At 41.3% G+C, this 19,025-nt stretch overlaps 1 protein-coding gene across 3 annotated transcripts in view; it reads left to right on the top strand.

Moving 5' to 3' along the window:
• DTL (denticleless E3 ubiquitin protein ligase homolog) overlaps positions 1-19,025 on the top strand; it is a 28,546-nt gene that overhangs the window by 4,195 nt on the left and 5,326 nt on the right. For all 3 annotated transcript variants that reach the window (XM_006028794.3, XM_006028793.3, XM_006028792.3), the window contains exons 6-13: positions 267-332; positions 1,525-1,640; positions 2,439-2,512; positions 3,895-3,998; positions 5,575-5,679; positions 8,125-8,237; positions 13,538-13,627; positions 16,456-16,594. In XM_006028794.3, coding sequence (XP_006028856.1) covers positions 267-332; positions 1,525-1,640; positions 2,439-2,512; positions 3,895-3,998; positions 5,575-5,679; positions 8,125-8,237; positions 13,538-13,627; positions 16,456-16,594 — 807 coding nt within the window. The remainder of the gene's footprint in view (positions 1-266; positions 333-1,524; positions 1,641-2,438; positions 2,513-3,894; positions 3,999-5,574; positions 5,680-8,124; positions 8,238-13,537; positions 13,628-16,455; positions 16,595-19,025) is intronic.

Raw genomic sequence — 19,025 nt, 5'->3', positions numbered from 1 at the left:
TCTAAATTTTTAGGGGCCCCACGGGCCAAATAGAATGGCCTGGTGAGCCACATGCAGCCCGTGGACCACATTTTGCCCACCCCTGTTCTAAAACTGCCTTAGCAGTGAGCCAAGCCTCTGTGTCCTTACAACTGGGTTCCCAGGGGTTGCAGCAGGGGCAGACAGATGAGCCCAGCCATTGTCACAGAGATGATGCTATACTGACTCCTGTTCATTTCTAAAAATGAACTCAATTTTCTTAAAGCTAATAACTCTGTTTCCCATAGCTGTCTTCTGCACGGGAGGCAGAGATGGAAACGTCATGGTCTGGGATACCAGAGTCAACAAGAAAGGTAATTTTGCTTTAAGATGTATATGACCTGGATTTGGTCATTTGTTCTGCATTAGTACTTGAATGTGGTCACAGGCCTGCAATACAAGCCAATGGGAACAAGAGTGCTACATCAGTAGTTTAAAAGCTAGAGAACTGACTTCTTTTTAGTGAATCCTTTTATGGGATCCTGATATTTGCAAAAGTCTATTTAGTGCTGTGTTTTACAGGCTATAATTGGTCCACTACTCCATTTCTAATACCTGAATAGTGTGTTTTGCAGGCCAGGATTGCAAGATGGCCACCTGGAGGTAACAACTCTTATCTGAGATCCCAAGATGCTTTTATCTGTTGTTACCAGTCATTTTGAAAATGACGGAATTCAATTTACCCTGGATCAGCCAAGAAAGTTTAGTGGCATATCCATGAGAAGTGTGAAAGATGCCCCTATGTGCTATGATAGTTTTAATGAACACTGTCCGAAAGTGAAAGATTTTCTGATCAAAGAATGAGCTGCTCAGTTGGAGGGCTTTAAATTGTTCTGAAACATCTTTGGCATTGACCACACATTCCACAATCTACCTTTCCTAGATTGTATCATATATGACAAATTTTGAATCTAGCTCTGCACCAGTCTGATGGTTTTGTAAGGTGCCCAGATGATGTGGTAGGGGATAAGATAAATCAGTGAATAGAAAACTGAACCTACACATTGTATGCTAACAATTTAAATGTATAGATGTGATAATTAACTAATCAACCCTTTACTTAATAGAGGGAGAATTTAATTTGTAAAGAGTCCTGGTTGTAAATATGTCTATTCTTTAGATTACAGTGTAGATACCCAAGCTAGCTTGGGTACCAGAAATAGCCTAGATGTAATAGCAACCACCAAGTGGTATGCTAATTTGCTCTGCTTCTTGGGAAATGTACTCTGCTTAAAGACAGCATGAGTATCTTCACCCTGCATCACAGTCTCCTGTCTCCTCGTAACCTTATGTATGGCAACTGTTACCCATGTGCTTGTGTCCTTTACATTCTGCTTCTAGGCATCTTCCAAAGTAACTAACAATGCCCATTTTCAGAGTACACTAATAAAATGAAAGGCAGGCTTAGTCCCTACAAGGGATCTATTTATAGTTGGTACCTGCTTCATGAATATCGTGGCTGTATCATCTATATGTGGGATGAGGTTTCCTGAAATTGTATTTCAGATGGATATTACAGACAGGTGAATCAGATTGGTGGAGCTCACAATGTAGCTGACAAGCAGACGCCTTCCAAGCCAAAGAAGAAAAAACAGAACCTGAGAGGACTTGCTCCCTCTGTGGTAAGGTTATGGAAAGTGAAAAGAATCTAGGACTCAGTTTCCCATGGCCGTGTTTTGTACAGCAGTCTTTCAAAGTAAAAAATAAGAGCACCTTGATTGGGAAGAGATATCTAGTCTGAATATGACACAGATGCTTAAACTTATCTCCCCAAAAGCCTTATCCTCTGTCGGTGTTTCATGGCTAACTGCTGCAATTACTTTTGATTACCTGTGTGTTCTTGCTGGTCAATGAAATATGAGATCTAGTTACACTTAGGCAAACTGCACATAGTCTCCAGGTGGGATTAAGGACCTATGTGTCTTTAGGAGCATCACTTTTTTTTCTGGAGCTAAGACAATGGTGAGACTGCCCAATGAATTTTAAACATTAAGATAACTGAGGAGGTATAGCTGTTCCATCTGAAAAATCCTGGTGAGAGAGCCTTTTTGCTTCTAGCCTGTGAAATGTTTTTAAATCTGGGCCCAGTACCATTGTTCACAATGGAAATTCCCCTTGCAGAGGACTCGCAGGATAAGGACCAGCTTCCTAAATTACAAGAACCATTTCTGGGCCTCGCACCTATGTTAACTAACTTAGTGGGAAACCCAAGCATTTTGACACAGATAATAGGAAGAGCCCAAGAAAAGTGAGACTTTTTTTTAACAGAGTTATAGTTAACTTGCAGTCTGGCAAAACTCAGATGGATTCTTGTTGCAAGGAGAGTCTTTCTTTTCTCAGACATTCATATTGGCCTTGACCTTTATAGAGAAAATGTCTTCTACGTGGAAAAAAGACCAATGTCTTTCTTCTTCTTTAAGGATTTTCAGCAGAGCGTTACAGTGGTGCTGCTTCAGGATGAACACACCCTTATCTCTGCAGGAGCTGTTGATGGGTAAGAAGAAAGGATGCTGTTCTGTGTGCAGAACTGAATTTTGTTGCTTATGGTAGATCTTCTGCATTACCTGGCTTTCAGTGAACTGCTGTGAACTCTCCAGATGTCCCTGACAGCATCAAATAGACTAAGAGCCACAGGTGATCCAAGCAGTCATCAACTTAGCTGCTGGAGGATGGCATGCCTTGTAAAAATGTATAACTTTTAGGAAGACTTTAAAATATGTTTTAATAGGGACTTGACAAGATTGCCCTTAACAAGCTCCGTATTGTAATCGGTAGTTTGTTTTTCATCTATAGTGCTCTTCCCTAAAGTAAGTGGCCACTCCTCTTTTTTTTTTCCCTTCCCCATGTTACATGTGGGGAAGCTGAGAGACAGTAGCTAAGTAGTGGCCTTGCAGAGCTAGGAATCAAGCCCAGGGTCAAGAGATGTAGGTAAATTCTGTGACACTGGATTGTTCTATTTCTTCTGAACGCGGTGCTAACTTTCACCCTGCCAGAGACTTAATTAGCTAGCCAAGCAGTGAATCTTTTTTAAAATTACTTCTAAAGATACGTTAAAATTGTAGGCTTTTTGTGACTCTTTCTTTAAAAGCCTGGTGCCCTGTAATGGGATTGGAATGGGAAGCACATATGGTTTATTTTCATGACTAATGGCTGAGTTTTCCTTCAAACTTTGTAGTCATGTAGCAGATGATACTGTTGGAATTATTCTAGTACCTTCACTTTTACTGGGGGGAGGTTGAAAAGGAAATGCTCTTTGGGTAGTAAACTGCTATTGTTTCCTTTTTGCCCCTCACCTCCACACACATCCTTGAATTAGGCTGTGTTTTTGGGTGCCAGGTGTTTAGTTATCTCAGAGTACTAACAAACTACTGCTGGTTACTATGGCAATTAACTCCTTGGAGCTTGTCACAGGACCAACATCTGTGGCCAGAGTCTCACTGATGTCCACTTGAGTAGTGCTCACAAGAATCTGCTTGTGGAGAGCTCTTTCAATTTGACTATCAAAATACCAAGGTACCCTTTTTATTGCAGGGTTCATCTGAGAAAATTCACTTCAGTTCTTGATCTTACAGGATCAGATTTATATTTGTTCCCCACTGAAGTCCACTTCTTGATTTGAAACATTCCCCTGCTTTTCTCTTTACATACATCCATTAGAAGAGAAAGACAGGAAGGGGCCAGGCCAGTGCCAAGTTCACTTCGTAGCCAAGCAATCTCAGCTGACTTCTTGGTGCACCTGTGACTCAGTTTGTTTTAATAGTGCTGTATCTCTCAATTTAATGAGTACAAGATGGAGAACTGCCTTCAGAATATCAATTTAAAAGTTTCTATCTGTGCAGTGTAGAAGTTGAAGACCCGTGTGTTTTTGAATTTCAGCATAATCAAAGTCTGGGACTTGCGAAAGAATTATAGCATTTATCGGCAGGATCCAGTACCATTCAAGTCTTATTGCTACCCTGGGACCAGCACTCGCAAACTTGGTAAGCTATTATATTCAATAAAAATGCACCCCAAAATATTAATAAAAGTGCATCGCTTAGCTTTGATCTGAAAAGTGGCGATGCCTTCTAATCAAATCACGTTGGTTTTTTTTTTTTTTTTCAATCAGTGATTTCCAGGTCTGAGTTGGTTGGTATGACTAGACCTGTTTATACAGCAGGTACCAAAAATTCAAGCTGAGATCTGAAAGTCCTGTTTCTGCATTATCGAAACAGCGAGTGCAGATGTGCAGCATGTTAGCACCAGTGCCATTTATATTGGTTTTGTGCACAGGTGTGAAGTTATGCTCAGATCTGGAGCAGATAGACCAAGTAGAAAGCAGGGTAGATTTGTACCTTATAAACTAACCTAGGAAAGTAGATAAGCAGATGAAGCACAAGCTTTTGTGAGCTGAAGCTCACTTCATCAGATGCTGTGAAAGGATGTACAACAAGCCAACACCAACCTGATTATCCCAGGTAGCAAGACTGTAGGCTGCTATTCTGGTGCCACACCACTAGGTGGAGGGAGCAGATAGCGGCTTCAACAAAGTTATCCCAAGCTATCCATGGAAATCTACTTTTCCATCTACCCCAAGCTACTGACTAGAACTGCAAGCACAGAACCTAAGCACTGTATAAGTTACACTGCAGTTGAGATAACTTTACAGCAAAGTGTAAAGGCTGTAAATCATGTGGTCTCAGCCTGCAAAAAAAAAAACAACAAAATTTTGGCCCTCTCCAGTTGCTTTTATATAAATATAACCGATGAGAGGATATACCTCTGTAGTTTAAATGTTAACAAATAGTTTGAACGATAATGCATAAGATGGATCAGGTCTCTTTTTTGGTTGCTGTGTGGACCTTAGAGAGAAGTGGCATACATAGTAGTAAAACTTTCATTAAAAAGAGTCGGCACGTCTGATTCTGAATGGACAGAATGTGGATCTCCCAGATAAGAAAGAACCCATTTTCTGTGATAACCTTTTAGAATTAACCCATGCTTTAAGGCATAGTTTACTATAAGCAATCTTGATTTTTTTTCCTAGTGATTCTGCATCTATTTTGATTTAGAATCTTTGTCTCCTAGTTCCACCTGGAAGGAATTATATCAAAATAAACCAGTAAGCCTTAGAATCCAATATCTTGTCTCTTGTTCTTTCATGAAGGCTTTTTTTTTTTTCCCCAAAAAACATTTGATGTGTTTGTATTTTTTTCCTCCTTTTAACTCTGGACAGTTCTGTTATTCTTGTACGTTGGCTGTTTTTGAAATTTTTGTTCAATCAGTGTTGGATAGTCTCTAAGCTTCTCCAGTGAAACCTTAATAGAGCTGGGGATGAGAATAGGCGTCTTCATGTCCAGCAACTCTAATCCTTCTGTCTGCCCTGTTTTAAAAAAAAAAAAAAAAAAAAGGTGACCATATTTCATTGATGCTTCAGGTGCATTAGGAATATTAAGGATACTGTGCCCTATATACTTCCCAGCCTCCTCTGGAAGGGCTCTGTTTTCTCTTCTGCAGTGTGATTAATTTTTTTTAATGGAATTACTCATTATAAAGAACTCCCCTTTCTGTCTCTAGGATATTCTAGCTTGATTTTGGACTCTACTGGTACCAATCTCTTCGCAAACTGCACAGATGACAACATTTACCTGTTCAACATGACAAGTTTGAAAACCATGCCAGGTAAGAATGATGCCCATGGAAATAGCTGCTATAATACTACAAGGCTTGTAAGGGTCAGACATCTAAAACAGAGGTCTAGATGGCTCAGGGCTTATTAGCTTTAGTTTGGATAGAGGTCAGTAATCAACAACAAAAAGGTTGGCGTATGAAAGGCTGGCCATCTAAGGGAAATGAGCTTGGTTTCCAGAGCTTGGGTATCTCCACACCCTATGCTGATACCAATTTTGCAGCCTTTTATTAGCAGTTTAGATAGACCGAACAAAACAGACCTATCCTCAGCATGTCTTTTTTAGCTGTGAAAGCAGGAGTTTCATGAGGGGCCTGAGTGAGGAAGGGATACAGGAATTTGGATAAGCAGAAGTGTCTGTCCACTTTAAATGCATTGAGGCCAGCAGCCCTCTTAACAAGCCCTGGCTACCTAATTAGAAATGGTTGGCTTCCAGTCATTACCTTCTCTCCTAGCCCTTACTTTTTCCCCACCCTCTCCCCCAGCTACTTTTGTACCAGCGCTCTGAAGGACTAAAATTCCCTGCCTTCTACAGTCAATCTTGGAATTCCTAAGGTGTATTAGGAATTCTGTACGAAGACAAAAAAGATCAGGTGGTGATTTATCTTCAAAATCCAAAGATGTCACCAATACGCATCTAGGCTTTTCTTTATAACCATTTGCAGGTGCGAATTTCCATACAAAATTTCTATAGTGTGTGGTGTCTTTAGCGGGGATCAGGACTAGCATTTTAGGTGCTTAGTATTATTGTTAGTGGTCCTCAAGCTGTGTTGCAAAGAGCTGCTTTGTCACAGACTGCTGGACCCTTCACTAAGTAAGCACTGACTCTCCTTCCAGATATAGCACATTCAGTGATGTTCTTTAGACTTTCTAGAGGCTTTTCTTGTTTAATCAACTGAACTCCAATGGACAAGACTGACCCTGTATCTTCTTCAGGGAAGACAGCCTGGTAGAAATGTTTCCAAAGCTGATAAGTAATACACACATTAAGCATTAATAGTTTAAGCCTCTTAATCTCAGATACTCAGTGCTGTCGCTCAGGTCTAGAAATATTCTTGCTGTGCAGTCTACCTGGAAAAATAAGTCCTGTTCTAGAAAGACAGGATGGTGTCCACTGTGCCTTTTAATTGGTCACTGGCTTCTGTTTTGTTAGCATCTGACAAGTCTCGAATCATTTTATGGGATGCAAAGCATTTCACTTTTGTTTTGAGAACTCTTGGGAAAAGAAAATAGGCCCAGCAGATGGCAGCAGATTTATTTGAATGAAGAGGAAATGGCAGGAATACCTGGGGTGCTTGTGTATAGGCTTTTATTAAATTGTAGCTTTAAATCCAATCCATTTAGATCCATTCATTTTGGAGGAGGAAGGGGAAGCAGTTCTGCAACTAGATTTGTAATACTGCCAGTATGTGAGCTCATGCCACATCCTGTAACTATGACCTCTATGTTGAAACAAACGCTGGTGATAACCAAAGGGGCTGGCAGGGTGGGGTGCCCCTGGGACATGCCCAAATTCTGATCTCCTCTGTTTGATTTTCTGTTTCAAGGCAAGTGACACTTTGGTAAATGGGCTGTAGAACTTGTTAGTCTCAGAGTAACCTCTCCAAACACCTGTTAGACAGCTACTTTCTTAGTATGTTACTGCTGTAAATTGGACACTGGCCTACTCACACCATCCACATACTACAGACACTTCCTAGCTTCTTATGCCAGCGTTGATAGAGGACCTCAATCACACGCTGTGCTAAACTGGGTAACTTGACCTTTTTAACCTGATAAGAAGTCCAGATGCTGGGTAGCTAAGTACTCCAGATCTGCATGCAGCTCCTGTGCTAGCTGTTGGCACTTCTGGTTCTTGCCATACCAAGAATTGCAGCTATTCAAGGCTGTAGTTTCAAGGCTGCATAGATCATGTGAGGTGTTACTGAGACTTTAGAAACAGACAAATAACCAGCATTGCTGAGCCAGCACATGAACTGCTTGAAGAAAAGGTGATGGCAGCAGGACAGCATTAGGCCAGGTGTTAGCTAACAGTTTCTAGGTTCCCTTCTTGTTGTACAGGTGGGTGCAGCTGTAGTCTTGGCCATAGTATTAGGAGACAGAAACACACTGGGGTGGGCTCAGGTAGGACCCTCCCTAGCATGGGAAAAAATGTTAAGGTTCTGGCTCTGTTTTGCATTAATAGTTACATCCAGGTTTGGCAGCTACATTCACTTTATCCCAAGGCGATAAAGCTGTGAGGGGCAGTTTGGGTGCACTAGCATAATGGTGCCTCCTGTCAAGTAATGGTTGAAACTGCGAGCCCTAGAGCACCTGAGCTTGTGTAGCCACTTTGTTTTGAAGATATGTGAACTGGCCAGAAAAACCTGTAATGTCAGCCTCAGTTGTGTAACCAGCTTAACTCTAGCATTATGTGCTGACTTGTGTTTTTGTCTCAGTGGCAGTTTTCAGTGGACACCAGAATTCAACCTTTTACATCAAATCCAGCATTAGCCCAGATGACCAGTTCCTGGTTAGTGGCTCGAGTGATCAGAGTGCCTACATCTGGAAGGTGAGATGTTTGGGAGAAGCTCAAAAACACAGGTCCAGGTCAAATGCCCTGTTTTACCTTTTAGCTTGTTCTTCACTTTCCCCATTCCCACAGGGCAGGGAGACAAGGTGGAGGGAGGGGTTCCTTTCATACCAGCACAGGGATTAGCTCCTGAAAGTTGTGCCCATTGCATGTAGCTGCCAAACCTGGATGTAACTATTAATGCAAAACAGAACTAACCCCTGCCACCAATATGTCTCTCCTCACTGCTGCTTATTGCAAGCTGCTGAACTTAATCTGGTTTTAATGGGCATTAAAATCCTCTTTCAATCCTGTTTATTCATCCAGCTATGACAAGTGGAAGTTCTTGGTTCATATTTAGCAAGGGCACACATTAGCAGTCTAACAGCTTGATTGTTTTAAGGGGAACTTTTTTCCAGTTTATAAACTCTTGCTTCAGACATAGGTTGGGGGGGGGGTTCCCCTCGTGCTTAATTTACAGTAGTTAAAGTCTTTGTGTTACAGCAAAGGCTCAGTCAGAGCCTTCAGCAAAATTCCAAAGTGCTGGCTGACAGGTGAGAAGCTTAGTCACTTGGCATCTTGAGCTGACACAGAGGAAATGCAAATGTCACTATGTGAAAAGCAGGGACCTAAAAAATGAAAGATGTTCTATTCCTCCCTATACACGTACACCTTGCATTCCATCCACACAGAAATAGAGAAAACAGAGTGTTTCTTTATTGAGATGAACAAGTAAGATTTTGGGGTAGCAGTTGTTCTGTGTTTTTCTTGTTTTTACCCTATAAAACTCCTTAGATTAGATTTTCTGATGTGGTGCTGAAGGGGACTTTGCTGTTCCTGGTGTAACATTTGAGACCTAACTGGAACAGCAGGAAATTGGCTAAGTTGGAATCCTGTTTCTTAACTGGCCATAGGACTTTTCCCTGCCTCCATCTCAAAACTGTCATTCCAGTGTTTATTTTACATTGACCTAATTACAGTTGCTCACATGCAGAAGAAGCCTCTGCCAACCCTGTAGTACTGTTTGCTTACGCCACTCCCATATATTTATAGTTCTGTTACTGTTCTCTTACTTGAATTTCCTCAACCTGGCAGCTGCCCTGTGGTGGTGGATTTCAGTAGGTAGGGACATACTTCAGCACCAACCTCAAGCTAAACCCCATTAGCTTGAATCTTCATTTTATTTCAAATGTTGTTTCCTGCACCCAAGGCCTCTGCCTCTTCCCCTCCCCCCTGGTACATTTTTTTTTCTCTTAGCACAATGTTATCTGTGTTCTCTTGTTGCTATTGTGCAGAATTCTTTCCTTAAGGAAGAAGGGAGAGCTGTTTTAATACAGTTTTCATGCTCTATATCAGACACCTAGGCAACTTCATGCATACTTGTACAAGCCCTTCTGAATTCCGTGGGTTAAGCTTATTCAGGACCTGCTGATTTACCAGATACAATGGTTTTACTCCATCCATAACTAAAACAATATGCACCTTCTAATACCAGGTGTTGGTGAAGACGGCTGTCCTAAAATCTTCCTAGATTTCCCACCAGATTCTTTCTTCTATTTATAATAGAAATAAAAACAACAGTGGGAGTACAGAACACATACTACATCAGGCTTGGTAAAAGCCTTGTAGCCATGTTGGTGCTGGATGCATTTCTGTTGTAGTTGCAGAAATTCAGGGGCGTGTTACTCACATCAGAACTGGTAGATATAATTAGCTCTATCAACTTCAGGTCCTTTGGTTCTCCATAAATGTCCCAACACTTAGCCAAGCATAGAGAGAGAGAGTGTGTGTGTGTGTGTGTGTGTGTGTGTGTGTGTGTACACATACAATTGTCCATCTCAAATCTGTTGAGGGTACTTTTTAATGGCTTTTATAAGTCAAATTTAAAAGTGGATTTAATGTCCATCCCTTTGTTTATATAAGATTTCTAGTGTTGTAGCATGTAGGTGCCAAGCATCTAATTAAAACAAATATGCATTGGCTGGTCAGGTGACCATTATTACTTAAATATGATAGCTATTCTGAATAAATGGTAGCTTTCTCAATGCTGTTAAGTCCTCCTAAATCCAACCTCCCCCTGGATTACTTACTGCATACTGACAGCCACAAGGCTTTACTGAAACTGATCTATACATACTCTTCATTAGGATGATCAGCAATTGTGCCATAGAACATACATGGCTAGCCACTCTTAAACAGCAAGCAATTGAGACAAGGAGACAAAGGCTGAATCAGTATTGTCAAACAGGGAATGTACAGGCTCTGTAGGAAGAGGTGCTGCTGACTACACATTCAGGGGCAGGTGAAAGATAGTGAGGTCTAAGCAAAGATCCTATCCACTCAAGTCACTTTCTGGATACTCTTGACCAGCAATGGGAGGTTCTGCCAGGGTCAGTAATTCCCAAGAGATACCATGGACAGAGGTTGTTTGTCAGTTCAGCAACAATATCATTTGGTTCCACCTTTCAGCATGTGATGATCATGCACACAGTAGGCATTTCAAGAAACATAACAACTAGTTAGTCCATTAAGCAACTGAATCTCTAAGAACTCTAGTGTTCAGCACAACATTTAGAGCAGAGAATGCAACAATCTGAGCATATGATCTTGCTCAGCAACTGCCTGGGAATAGCAAATAATTTCCTTCACAGCATTATTTCAGTGTGGGTACACAGTGAACTTCTAGATGTGGGGAAGGAGAAATAGGGAAAGGGCAAATATAAATAGTGTGGGGAAGGAAGAAAAAGAAAAAATAAAGAACCAACTCTATACTCTCTCGCATTGTTGGGGAGGTTGTAATGTGGTAATGACAAAGCATTACCACTTTTATTATCATCATCCTTAATATGGAATTGTAGGTGTACACACTAGCAAAAAATTTAAAGGAGTATATGACTCAAAGGGTGAGATCCCTTGCTTTTACAGGTACATGATCTCACAGTACCTTCCTTAACTTTGTGAGGAAGGACACTGAAGTAGATTCATAGATGTTAGGGTCGGAAGGGACCTCAATAGTATCATCAAGTCCGACCCCCTGCATAAGCAGGAAAGATTGCTGGGTCTAGATAACCCCAGCTAGATACTCATCTAACCTCCTCTTGAAGACTCCCAGGGTAGGGGAGAGCACCACCTCCCTTGGGAGCCCGTTCCAGACCTTGGCCGCTCTAACTGTGAAGAAGTTCTTCCTAATGTCCAATCTAAATCTGCTCTCTGCTAGCTTGTGGCCATTATTTCTTGTAACCCCCAGGGGCGCCTTGGTGAATAAATACCCACCAATTCCCTTCTGTGCCCCCGTGATGAACTTATAGGCAGCCACAAGGTCGCCTCTCAACCTTCTCTTGCAGAGGCTGAATAGATCCAGTTTCTCTAGTCTCTCCTCGTAAGGCTTGGTCTGTAGGCCCTTAACCATACGAGTGGCCCTTCTCTGAACCCTCTCCAGGTTATCCGCATCCCTCTTGAAGTGCAGCGCCCAGAATTGCACGCAGTACTCCAACTGCGGTCTGACCAGCGCCCGATAGAGGGGAAGTATCACCTCCTTGGACCTATTCGTCATGCATCTGCTGATGCACGATAAAGTGCCATTGGCTTTTTTGATGGCTTCGTCACACTGCCGGCTCATGTTCATCTTGGAGTCCACTAGGACTCCAAGATCCCTTTCCACTTCTGTGCCACCCAGCAGGTCATTCCCTAGGCTGTAGGTGTGCTGGACATTTTTCCAAGTAGGGGACCCATAAATCTGATCCAGTATCAATATCTATGTAAGTCCTTTTTCTTTCTTGAGATAAGTGGCCTGATCCTTGTCTTGCCCACAGTGGCAATGGGTGCTGCTACAACATTGCTTGATAGCCGTATAATTTAATTGACAGAATCTGTTGAGATCAGTTCTTGCCTTCTGTCCTGCCAGTAAACAAGGATTAAATAGATGTCTTGCTATGCACAATAAAAACCTACTAGATGTAAATGTAGGTATTCTCTGTACCAAGAACTCCTGCAGTTTATTCCTTAAATGGGGATTTAGTTTCCATGGTATTGCATGTTTTGGCAGAGAAGGGTGTATCTGAACAAGGCATTTAATAGATATTTAGTCAAGTGGTTGCTTCCATCATGCCAAAAAAAACCCAGTCTGTTATGATGATCCTGTTTAATTCAGAACAACTCTTAAATGTTCTGCTTAGGAATCCTAACTATAGCTTTTCATGCTGTCATAGCAAGGGATCAAAATTTGACAAGAAAAGGAAATTGATTAAGCAGCTGGAATCCTTCCCCAGCGCCCTGTATACATCCTTGAAAATCTCTGTATAAAGTCTAATTTTCCCACATGCTAAAGAATCTATTACGTTCACTTAATCATCAGCACAAATCCCCTGTATAATGTCAGATCACAAATGGTGACTCATTGCTCAAGGAAGCAGCGCCTGCGGCAAGTGTGCAAAACAAAGAGAGAACTTAATATTTGCTGTCTGGCTGTTTCTGGGTTGTGGCAGGGCTTAATACTAGCCTCAATTAAGTCAATCTCTATGCAAGTTCTGTGAGCTGTAACTCAAGATTGACAGTGCTGCTATCAGGCTAGAGAGAGATTTTTATCTAAGATGTATTACTACAATCCGACAGGTACAACCTAACCACTGTGTGTGCTCTGTTCTTGCAGTTGTTTAACCAGATTTTAACAATGCTAATATCTTAGCATAAAGCTGCTTGTGACTTAAGTGGCTGGAACAAGGCACTTGCCCACTACCTGTTGTGTGAATAATCAGTTTTGAAGCAAATGCAAGTCAACGTCTGCTACTCTTTTAAGTAGGCCTTGGGTTTAAGATTGCATGCTGCTCTGCAAATGTCGCCTTCACAAATGTCACTACAGAATCTGTGGGGGCAAATTTTGTTCCCAGTAGGAGTTTATAGATCCTTTAAATGCGATGAGTAGCCTTATCTGCTCTACTTAGTGTAGTGATGTGCTTATGCCATGTGCTGGATCCTGAAGCCCAAAGTCCTATGCACAGCAAAAGCTATCAGATTTTGCTGAACACTATTAATACATCCCAATTGTGACCACCTGCTTCACTTGGAGGAGGCAAATTTAAAAATGTTCTCAAACCTCATTCAGTCTCTTGCTTCTTTGCAGAGACCTCAGTGGGATGCTAATCCTCAGAGTTGGGGGGGGGGGTCAGGGGGGCGGGGTATGTGTGTTAAAGATGAGGCCATTGGTATGGGAGGAACTAGACTGAAATGACCAGTTTATTTCACACAGATCCTCTGATTTCTAAATTGATTCCCCCTCCCCCGTGGTGGATTTGTTCTTCCAGATTTCTGAGCCTCAGCTCCCTCCCAGGATGCTTCTTGGTCACTCTCAAGAGGTCACCTCTGTTGCCTGGTGTCCTTCAGACTTCACTAAGGTTCGTTTTTTGGAAAAAAATGCATTTTTGCCTGTTAAACTGTTTGTATGAAGGGCCAAACATTGATACAGTATTTGACAAAAGGAAAAGCTCTACACCATCTTTTTTTTTTGTGTTGACCCCTCCTAAGCTCTAACGTAAAGGCTAGTGGGTGGTGCTTCTGTCTTTCTCCAACCTGACATTATCAAAGACAAATCCATACATCAGATAAAGGTTCAGTTTAATCAGTGTTTGGTGGGTAGAGGAAGGGGTTGGTTTGTTTTTTGAAGATTCTTAACTATGCTGCTACCTTAAAGTAGACTTGGGGGAGTATTTTAATGGGAGGGAGAAAGGATGGTGTTTGTGTTTGATTTAGAAAGCCTTCTAGGAAGAAGAAATGAAATAAATTGGCTAGCTAGCTGCTGCTTCTTTTCATGTAATTTGGGCAGCTCAAAAAGATTTTTCATAGAAAGACTGCTTAGGGCTGCAAGTTTATAGAGTAAATTGGGTTGTGTGGGTTTTTCTTGTTTAAAAAATCTGCCAAATATCTTTTTAAAATATCAGAATTATCAAAGACAGATTTTATACATTTTTTTTAAAAGTTTTCTAGTCTAACAAATCTCTCTAAATGATTAAGTCATGCAATTTCAATTAGCACTTAAAACCTGCCAATAAAAAAACCAAAAGGGCCTCTTTTTATTAAGAAATGGAGAATGTCAAGAAAATTAAGCTTTTAAAAACTGTCAGGTAGGTTTTCACCAAGAAAATGTTCCTTTTAGGAATGTCAAATTTCTCATTTGCAAAATTTAAGCCACTCCATTAAGTTCTCAATCAAATCCTCAAGTCTGTTCAGTATGCTGCTGCTGTGAATTATTTTTGGTAACTTAAGCAGTTTGATAAGTCTTAACATCTTAAAATATTTGTTCTTAGAAAAGTATGATTGTGTTGCAGACAAATGTTAAAATAAATGAATTTAAATATTATGGTCTAAAAATTGCAAGTCTTCCCCCGTCCTCCCTCCCAGGTTTGTTATGCTGACAGGTTTTGTTAATATCTGTAGTAGATACTTTGCTGTCTGGCCACTGATATATTCTCTCTTCCATCCTTCTGCGTACATAAATGTCCTTTCAAAAAGGGATATGTAATCTTTCAATGTGAATTCTAATTCAAAGCTAAATCTGAGCCAGTCCACACCAGACCATCTCTTTGCAAAGCAGAGTGACCCTTGATTAGCATTTCTTCAGTATGGTCATCACTAGAGGGAAAGGCTCTTTTTTTTTGGAATGGGTAGTGGGGTTAAGGGACTAGCCTCATTCCAAATTAGGAATAAGCCTGAAAAGTCCTAAAGTGTCATGTTGGCAGCTTTAATTGCATCTATCCCTGCTGTTAATCACCAGCTAGTTTCTCTAGGTAGAGAGAGGCCTTCTGTTGAGATTTGGCTAAGGAGAGAATAGCAGTTTTTGAAGAGGTTTCATGCGGCACAGAGATGCAAATTGAGACTGGCAAAGAGAGATCCAAATTGCCATATCACATATGGTTCTATATAAACCAGTAATCTGACCACGGTATCATAAGAGAACAGACAAACAGGGCATTAATCTGCACTGACAAATAAAGAGAGAAAGGCAGATAAGGTGTTGTCCATCTCACAGATGCCCCTTGCCCAGTTCTAAGAGCAACAAATTTCAGCTTGGTGCAGAAGAGGAGAGAGAACCAAGAAAGCAGTGATTCTCAACCAGCGTACCTTGAGATTTTTTTCAGGGGTGGCATGGGATGCCGTGCAGTGTTAGGACTGTTAGGTGTGTAGAGATGATTCACAAGATGAACCCAATGATTTCAAATAAGAATCCATAGGGTTAAAAATATTCTGACCAGTTGTGGTCTTTCTGAATTGTTTGCAACAGACAAATTGCTTTAATATTTTTCTGTCATCAAAAAATGAGTGAAAACTAAGAGCTGGCAGTTTCTGAGGGGTGTCTTGAGTCCAAAAAGGTTGAGAACCACTGCAATAAGGACTTGAAAGGAATGGGTAATGAACTGCAGGCAGGTCAGAGGATCTTAGGTACAGCATCCTATAGGGTGTAGAACATTTTATTAAGGGATTTTATTAGTGGTACAGAGCATTTTATTAGTTGTGTAGAGACCAGACATGGCAGTTTACAGAGACTGTCTGTTATAGTTCTTCCTCTTTATTCTAACTCCCGACGTAAGGGGAGGAGATCAATAAAAAGTCAAATATAGATTAGGCCTGTTCCATTGCTTGTTTGGAAGAGGTTTGAGTTACTATAAGGTCTCTACCCCACCTAAAGCAGGAGATGGGGCCAAATGACTCTGACAAGGGCTCCTGTTGATGGAATGTTGCAAGGCTTGCTAAGGCTATGCTCAGTGAGACAACCTTTTTTTTTTAATGGTAATCCTTGTTGAAGCATCACTTTTCTAAAACGCTGCAAATGTTTGTCCCCATCCAAGCACCTGGGGATTAAAGGAATGCTGGATATAGTTGCAAAATGTTGAGCTCAAGTCATCTTCTGTTTCTTGGATCCACAGCATTGGGTTGGTTTGGAGTTTCTGCTTTGTTTACCAAGTTATTGAAGCTTCAATAAATAAATGCTGTGTGTATTGGCACTTCTAGCATAAATGGCTGTCTGTCACAGAATCTTTCCCGTCAGAGAGAGTTAAAGGGAAAATGGCACCTTTTTCTCTGTGGAACAGTGGTTGGGCAAGGTACGCCTATCTCCATTGGCAATTCCTGGACTCTCAGCACTCTGTGTCAGGATCAGCCACCTTTTAAATGGACTTTTTCCGAGGACTGAGGGACCTGGTCTTATATGCTCTGATTTATACTGTAGATTGCCACGTGTTCTGATGACAACACTGTGAGAGTCTGGCACTTAAATCGTGGCTCTGAGGAGAAGAACCCAGCATCCGATCGTGTCAATTTGGTGGGTTGGGTTTGTCAGAAGAAACTGGATGAGCAGAGTGCAACAGGTAAGACCCTTGGGTGATTTTTGTCTCACAACACGGGGGTATTCCCTGTGCTGACCTTGGCTGCTGGCCTTCACATCTTTGAGCTGGGAGTGCCCAGCCTCACTCCATTTCTGTCTGTAAGTACTCTCACTCAAAGTAAAGGAACTGGCCAAGACTGTTTTTGTAGTTATGCTGCTGCCTGCAGGATGTTGGCCTCGGATGCAAGGCAAGTATTAGTTCATGCAGTTTCTTGAGCACTAGTAAATCACTGGACACACAGGGTTTTGTAATTGCTGCTGTCAGACCCTGTTCTTCCTGAGCACATGGAAGTAACAGGCAATTTGAAAACACTGACAAATGAATTTAATGCGTTTCATTTTTCTTTTGAAACTGATGAACGTTTTTAGCACAGGTACTCTACAAACATTGTCCTGACCTATATAGAGTACAAAACTATGCATGATGTTAGGTCAAGAGCCAAAAGGCTTATGACTAACCATATAGTTCATTGGGCTGGGCCCCAGCAGAGTCAACAGCACTTCAAGCCATTGTGATCCCATAGCTCAGCACCGCTCAGTGTATTTGTGTACTCCAGAACCCTCCTCCTCTTCCCAAAGGATCTATTTGCTAATTACACCTCCCACAATCCCCCATGACTTGGTGTTATCATGAGTCCTGCCATCCTCCAAAAATTTGTTTGCAGAGATGCAGGACACCCTGCTTTTGTTCCACCGCCTGAAGGGCAGGGCCACACTACTCTAACTATGCGTAGCCCACACTAATCATATGCAAGAGGCTGAGAGAGGGGGTGACACAGGGATTTGAGGTGAGCTGTTTTGGGACCCCATTTGATGTTTAGCAGACATTTTAAGGCTGGTGAAAAAACAGGAATTACTGGAAATGGGAAAGAGGCACAGATCATCTATGGAAGTGAAGAAGTTGAAAAGGTATGTTATGTAGTAGCTAACCATGACTTGGAAAAGAGTTGGCACTAAGAGGGACTGAGTGCAATGATCAGTACCATACATCTTATTCAGATGGTCTACACTAACCTAGCCTTAGGGTCGGTATGTTTGCTGTGTGTTTTATAGTCATGCTCAGCATTGGCTGCATTTTAGTCAGTTTCATAGTTGTTTTCCATTACTAAACTCATGCAGCTTTTGACAGCAGATTAATAATAGATAATGTATTTAATGAGGCTTCCTTATGTGTAACTGTAATACGAGTACCTGAGGGGGGGAACCTCATTTTATACTTGAGTAAATACAGTATATCTTTATTGACCACAGTAACAGTATTAGGGTTAATTTGCTGGAGAACAGCAACTAAAGGCAATAGGGTCTAATGTTTGCACAGGCCTGGTATTCTGTCTAGTAAAGGGTATACAAAGCCTTGGAGCTTGGAAATTTTTCGTTTTGCCCAGCAAGATGAGTTCCACTGAATAGCAGAGTATCCGCTTGTCACAAAAGCAAAATCTTCCTTTCTATAGGATAGGGTAACTTTCCAGAATTGTAGGACTTTGTGCAAACATGCTTATAAACTCCTGTATCTCAGGAGAAATGTAATCCGCAGTTGCATTTGCTTTGCTTCAAATTAGTGTTGTAGCACACACTGCAGTACACTTTTACTGCAAGGCCCAAATCTTTGCAGTTTGGTGACTGGATGGGTACATTTTAGAAATTCTTTTGCTGTTCACACGGAATATATTCATAGATATTCCAGAATAAATAAATAACTGAACACAGTAATTTTTCATTCATCAGCATGTTAGCGCTAATTAATAAATACCATCCCCTTCTTGTGTGGGGGATCAGAAAGACTGTGATGTGTTAGAATTGGTAGACACCAAGTATGTAAATTTATATTTACTCTTCCACTGTTTTATGACAAGATGAAAAGGGGAAGGAGCAAACCCACAGAAAATTGAAATAAGAAAAGCTTCTTTGTGATACAGCTTTAACATTGAGAACAAAAATGACTTGGCAGTAACTGGCCAATGTCATTTCCTGTGTTGCTCCATCTCCCTTACCCACTTTCCAAATGAGTTTCACCTTCACAAATGTAAATACAAATGGAAAGTTTCCTAATCCCCCTTAGTGAGATGACATTAAAGATAGCCCTTGCCAGTGCTTAACTGTCTTTCAGGAAACAGGGAGGACAATAGATGGGCAAATGCCAGCTCGTTTCCCCTGTTGGGCCACCTACATATGCACACGTGCACACACACAGACATGCACACACTCTCTCAAACTTTTTGTTTCAGTGAGCTGCTGAGAAACCATTTTACATTTTATTCCCAAGGAAGGAAATCTGGACTTTAGTCTAGAAGCTTAGAAACCAAAAGCAGCCTGTATGCTGTGTCTTTACAAATCAGGTTTGGCAATTATACTAGAAAAAAATATCATTCCTCCTTGTTCTCTCTGTATTAGAACAATCCAGGAGGAAAGAGGAA

This window comes from Alligator sinensis, unplaced genomic scaffold (assembly GCF_000455745.1).
Source record: "Alligator sinensis unplaced genomic scaffold, ASM45574v1 scaffold1277_1, whole genome shotgun sequence".
NCBI lineage: Eukaryota > Metazoa > Chordata > Crocodylia > Alligatoridae > Alligator > Alligator sinensis.
The sequence above is the reverse complement of the archived record's forward strand: the minus strand, read 5'-3'. Positions and strand labels throughout refer to the sequence as shown.